This window comes from Spermophilus citellus (genome assembly GCF_964194105.1).
Source record: "Spermophilus citellus genome assembly, chromosome: 9".
In the NCBI taxonomy this organism is placed as follows: Eukaryota; Metazoa; Chordata; class Mammalia; order Rodentia; family Sciuridae; genus Spermophilus; species Spermophilus citellus.
The window spans coordinates 10,927,061-10,933,231 of NC_138191.1; the positions used below are offsets into that span (position 1 = coordinate 10,927,061).

Sequence of the window (6,171 nt, forward strand, 5' to 3'; positions counted from 1 at the left end):
TGTTACATAAGTCCTAGGCAATAATAACTGAAATAACTATACCCGTGTATCTCATTTGTCCCAGGGAAGAAGCCAGGCTTTCTCTGCCATGGCAATTTCAACTGCCTTTCCCGGGTACTTTGAGAAAGTGGAGGCAATGCACAGTATTAATGGGTTTTCCACATCAGAAGACCTGGATCCATGATATAGTGATGAGCATTCTGCAAACCTCCACTAAAGTCCTAGCTCTGAGATGGAAGAGCCCTGTGAATGCGGGCAAGTACCTTCTACTTTCTGAGGGGCCCTGGGTAGGAATTCCCATCTCAGAGATGTACTTGCCCTGCGACTTTTTAAAAATTCCCTTCTCCTTTCTGGGTATCAATTTTCTCGTCCATTTGAGGGTAAGAGATGATTTCTGAAATCCGTTCACTTAAAAAATAAATATGCAAATAAAAAACATCTACAATCGTGATTCATCTGGACAAAGCTCCCCAGTGTGGTTCACAAGCCCCCAAGCCAGACAATTCAATTCTGTCCTCTGGTGCTGAGGAAGACAGAGCAGAAAAGTAAAGGTTTATGTTCACAGAGCAGACCTTCAGCACGCATGGGGGGCAAAGGTCCCTGGCGACAGACAGGGGGCCCATGAGGTGTGGTCACCAGGACTACATTCAGGACTCACGGCCACAGCTGGGGCTTGACAAACACCTCACCATGAGCTTCATATGTCAGTGCTTTCCAGTCCAGGACATTAGGACTGAAGGTCCCACCAACGTACACCATGTTGATCTGATCTGGAGTCAACACGAAGTCCCACATGTTCACATCTCCAAGGTCTCCCACCAAAGACTGGTTTGCCTCAAAGCCTCCGCCAAATGAATCTTGATCCTGTCCCAGGACAATGCTTGCCTCTGTCCCCACAGAGTAGCCCTTATTCAGACTCTTCCTCACCATGGGCTTCCCGTCTACCCAGAGCTCTGCGATCCCTGTGATGGACTCCCAGCTGGTACAGATGTGTACTGGAGCCATAGTAACTTCAGGAGCCTTGAAAAATATTCCAGACCCACCCACTGAAAGAAGATATCCTCTACTGAACGACCAAAATATGAGGATATCATTAAATTGTTTCTTGGTAGCGTAAGAGAAAATACTGTAATCCCGGGTCATGGCCAGTTCGGTGTAGATGTGGAAGCACACGGTGAAGGCTTTCAGTGGCTCCTTTAACTGGGCTTTCAGGGATACATAGGAATCATCCGACACTTTGAGAAACACAAAGGCCTTCCTAGACATGTCTGTGAGATAGAAAACCAATCAGAGGTGAGAAGTTTCTCAGATCACAAAGATCTGTCCCTCTTTCACAAATACAGTTTGGGATCAAGAAGCAAACCCACCATTTCCCCAGCTCTCCTCTCCCCAGCCCCTGCCCTCTCTTGCATACGGAATGTTCCTCTGAATTCCATTTGTATAATCTGAGGCCCCACCCCATCCCTACCCCTCCCATCACATCTCTGACGTAGTCTGTGGTACCTCCTACCTTTCTGGTCAAAAGCCTTAGAGAAGCCGATCAACACCAGGACACACCATAACAGCTTCTCCATGGTCATTCCCTGCTGCGGATGCTTCTAGGATCTGGATTCACACCCCCCCTGGAAAAAGTGTTTGTCTGAAAGCTCAGGAACTAGAAGTCTTAGGTTCCTCGCCACAGGCCTGCTCTATCCCACCTGGATTTATATCCTTAGCAGAACAGGATTCTGTGCCACTTTGTAAATGATTTTCTAACACTGCCTCTGGGACAAGTGTCAGGGCTGTGGGAGGAAGGGAAGCCAGATCATTCCAGAACAGAGAAATCAATGTGCGTTATTTATTACAAACTCCTGTGACTCGTGAATCGCCAATTCTTGGTGACAGGAAAAAAATGAAGAAGCTTCTCAAGGTTCCACTGTGGCTATCCTGAGAAAATAATGGAAACTTTTAACTTAAGAGACAAGTGGCCATCTGTGTGCACATGACTGTTGCTTCTCCAACGCCTACTTCAGCCCAAGTCATGGCGTCCGATGGAGGGAAACTGACAGCCAGTGGAGATGGATGACATCACCAACCCTTTTCAAAATCTGCCCACTTATAGACTGGGGAAGAGGAAAGCAAACATGCCATTCCTGGATCCAAGAGCAAACATTTCTTAGTCAACTGACTGTACTTATTAAGAGATCTCTGGTCAGGTGAGACATGTGTCCCAAATGTACCACAGTGTCAGAGCTTCTTTACACAGATTATTCTCTGCATATATAAAACTTCACGGAGAAGTCAGGATGATCTACAGTGGTCTCCATGGCTGAAGTAATTCAAGTTGGCCTTCCACATTGCCTGGCAATCTTGCTACAGTTCCTTACTTGACTCACACTTCCAAATGACGATTTTTCTCCTTCCCCTTGTTCCTGCAATCCCCCAAATTTCATTCGTTTTTTTCACTCAACTCATGAGCTCACCCCTTCATTGAAAAATCAAAAGCAATCAGAAAAGGAACACTATATCCTTTGTAGCAGAGGCTCCGGGCCATTCCCCAGTATCCATTCTCCACTTCTTTTTAAGAATAGCATTTGTGGGGCTGGGGTTATGGCTCAGCGGTAGAGCACTCGCCTGGCACATGCAAGGTCCTGGGTTCGATCCTCAGCACCACATAAAAATAAATAAATAGTTGGGCACACGGTCACCCAGACAAGCGCTAAATGTCCCAGATACGTGTGTTTCCTTTCACTTCCCCCTTTCCCTTTGGTGAGGATTCAGACATGAGAGCAGGAGATGGAGCAGTCACCTTAAGATGAAAAAATATAAGCTGCATATTGAGCTTGGCACAGCAACAAGATAATTTCTTTTGGGGGCCACTGTATTAGTCCTAGACTGCCTACTTAAACATTTACATCAAGGGAAAATAGTCTTATCTTTCACAAAATCACTATTAATTTAGTTTTTCTGATACTGAATCCTACCTGATATCATTATACAAATTTCCACCACAAAACCTACCAGCCCTTCTGTCTCTCTCCTATTACAAGAGACGAGCTATCCCTGTGGATATCTAAGGTCAACCTTGCCCTTTAGCAATGCCACCCAGGCCTTCTCCACCACACAGGGAATTCTGTGCCTGGACATATTCTTAGTATCTTATGTATATATCATTAATTTCTTCATTTTTACTCAATCATTCCCCCAAAAAACAATACTGCAATGTAGCTGATATGTTAGAGAAGGAAGGAAGGGGGAGAGGGAAGAAAGGAAAGGGAAAAAAGAAGGAAGAAAGAAAGAATAAAAAAGAAGGAAGGAAGGAGGAAAAGATTATGTGTAGTTACAACTTCCACTTTCCCATTTGTTGATCCACCTTCGACCTATGAAAATCAGACTTTGGTTTCCACCAGTGAAACCCACACATACAAACCCCTCTTTCTTTTTTTATTATTTAATAATGGATTTTCTGTTCTTATCTTACCCTACTCCTCACTATACTCAGCAAAGTTCATCTCTCTCTCTCTCTCTCTCTCTCTCTCTCTCTCTCTCTCAAATAACTACATGTTAATTCAAAAAGTGAAATAATTTTAAGGCCTTGTGCCTAAAAGAAGTGGTTTTCTGTTGGACCACTGTCCATCCTTGTCTCCCAAGTAGAGCTGAGACACTGAGTCTCTCCGGGTCTAATCTCACCTCCTCCAGCTTTACCTCAGATCTTCTGAAGTCTATTCACCATTTTACATGTTTCAGTTTGCTTTATGATACTTACATTTCAATGAATTTGGCAAATGGGAACACCTCTTTAACAATGCCCTGAATCCAAGACAAAGCGTGTCCAAACTTACCTCCCTTGTCCTGAAAGACACTAGCATCCTTGCTACCAGAATCCTCCCAGAGAAGCTCAGGTCTTTATGGAAAGGGCAACCTTTAAACGGAGCCACAAAAATGGAAGTGGGAGATTCAAGACTGAGAGAATAACGTGAATGATGGTCACGACCAAATTTTGTTTTCATATATAAACTCCAAAAAAATTGACTTGAACCTTTATAACCATGATAGTCCATTTTAATGAACAAATGTTCTTTCAGTCTAAAAGTTTACTGATTTGCAAGTCAAAACTCCAAGGTCTCCTTAGTCTGCAGATTGTACCAATTCAATTTTTTATTCACCTTCTCTCCTAACTAACTCAAGAGTGTAACTTTCACTTAGTGTTTCCTACTACCAAGCACTGTTAGAATTTCTATTCTGTTTTATCAGCAAAATTGTTACCTTGGTACTCATGATGTATTACTTACTCTCTATCTCTGTTCCTGTTAGTTATGGAAACTTAACAAAATAATCTATTGAAATATTGGGCCTAAGGTCATTCACAGTAAGCAAGTAAGACTTTGAAGGTTTCTTAAACCATGAGCACATAGTCAGATCTGTGACTTGTTTATTGGCAGAAGGATGAAGGATGTATTGAACTAAGAGAGGTTACAAATGGGGAGACCACTTGATGAGTCTTAGTTCACTAATTCAACGAAGACAAATGTTGGAAGCATTTTACTAGGGATCAGGCACTAAGCCGTTAATGTGACTAGTTATGTTAAAGGTAACAGAGATCTAGGGAAGAGGGAGGAAAAGAGGAAGTACCAGATGGCTCTATGATGAGTTGGTTTCAGGTATTTGGAGTTCAAACACTACAACGTGAACCGAGGTAAGCTTCTAGGAAAGATGATTCTAAAGACTGGACAATGGGGAAGGGAGGGAAGGGAAGGGGAATAACCAAAGGAAAGACAGTGGAATGAACCTGTCGTAGTTTTCCCATTACTTACGTGAAAACAACACAGTGAATCCCACCACTAGGTGCCTCCATAAGAATGGGACTCTAAGTAGAATAAGATACATTCCATGTGTGTATAATTATATCAAAATGGATTCTGCTGTCATATATAACTAAAAAGAACCAATAAAAAGTGATAACTGAAATTACTAAATAATTGAGACTTTGGGGATTTATGAATAAATGGCTTTACTTTGTAAAGCTAAAAAAAAAAAGAAAAATGTGCACATAGATGCAAATACAGCATCCTTATCTCTGTTAGAAAAATACCAGCAGAAATTCAAATTCCAGTTTGATTTATGGGTAATAATATTACCTTCTTAAAGGCCAACCAGCTGCCCTGCCTGGTATACAGTTAGTGCCCAATAGGACGACTAGATGAAGGAATAACTAAAGGAACAAAGGGAGAGATGACAGGGAGAAAAACCCAGAAGATAAATGTAATCAATGGTGGAGTGAACATTCCCACCTCAATTCCTACAAATGACAAGAAACGTATTTTTAAAAAGGAGATCGATGTAGTGCCAGAAAAAGAGTTCCAGCAATGAAAGGAGATATGAAGAATTTTGGAAAGCCAGAAAGCACTGAAATTTTACATCACAGAAGAAAACATAACCCAAAGCATAAGCAGAAAAGGGGCTGCCATAAAAATTTATCCTGGTGTGCACCAAAATAAAGGAAGTGAGGGATAGAACCCAGAGTCGTAGCCCTGATGTAGGAGTGTTGGCGGCCATCCCCTGCCCTCTTTCAGCAAGCAGTAAGCAACAGGCATCTTTGCTCTCAGCTTAGAGCAATAAGTCCTTTGGCCCAGCAGGTAGGACATTGCCCAGGAGGCTGCAGACACCCAGGAAGAAATTCTATGTTCTCAAACCTAGGAGAAAAATTTACTGGTATGCCTGCCCGTACATCTTGCTCTTTCTTCATAATTCCTGGAAATGAACTACAGAAAACAGTAAGAGCATCCATAGGCAAGTTGAAAAAGAATTCGTGCCATGAGAAAAGGGCACTCCACTTAAAAATTTAGGTGCAGCTATCTTAGAAACAGAATCTAAAAGCAAATGGGAAATGTTTTTATTGAGAAGTAGAATTAAGAGACTCAGAGTATAGGAAGCCTAAATGATAATAAATAAAAGACAAAAAAAGGAATTAAAACTAAAACAGGGATTTCAGAGAAAGAAATATTTATATTGGAGGAAGGAAAATAATCTAAGAATAATAGGAAAAATTCCCAGAGTGGATGATGAAAGTAGTCAGATCAAAAGGGCAAGAAAGTATCCAGCAGGGTGTATTAAAAAAAAAAAAGTCTAAACTGTGACAAGGAATTTGATAACCAGGAAAAGGAGCAATATCAGAAAAATTTCCACACAGTA

General features: G+C 41.8%; 1 protein-coding gene across 1 annotated transcript; it reads right to left on the minus strand.

The window, feature by feature from the left end:
• Positions 1-654: 654 nt before the first annotated feature.
• On the minus strand, positions 655-1,580 carry CRP (C-reactive protein; the record flags this gene model as incomplete). Its single annotated transcript, XM_081306678.1, has 2 exons — positions 655-1,268; positions 1,511-1,580. 2 exons carry the CDS (start codon positions 1,578-1,580, stop codon positions 655-657), a joined length of 684 nt encoding a protein of 227 aa, XP_081162804.1.
• Positions 1,581-6,171: the final 4,591 nt, after the last annotated feature.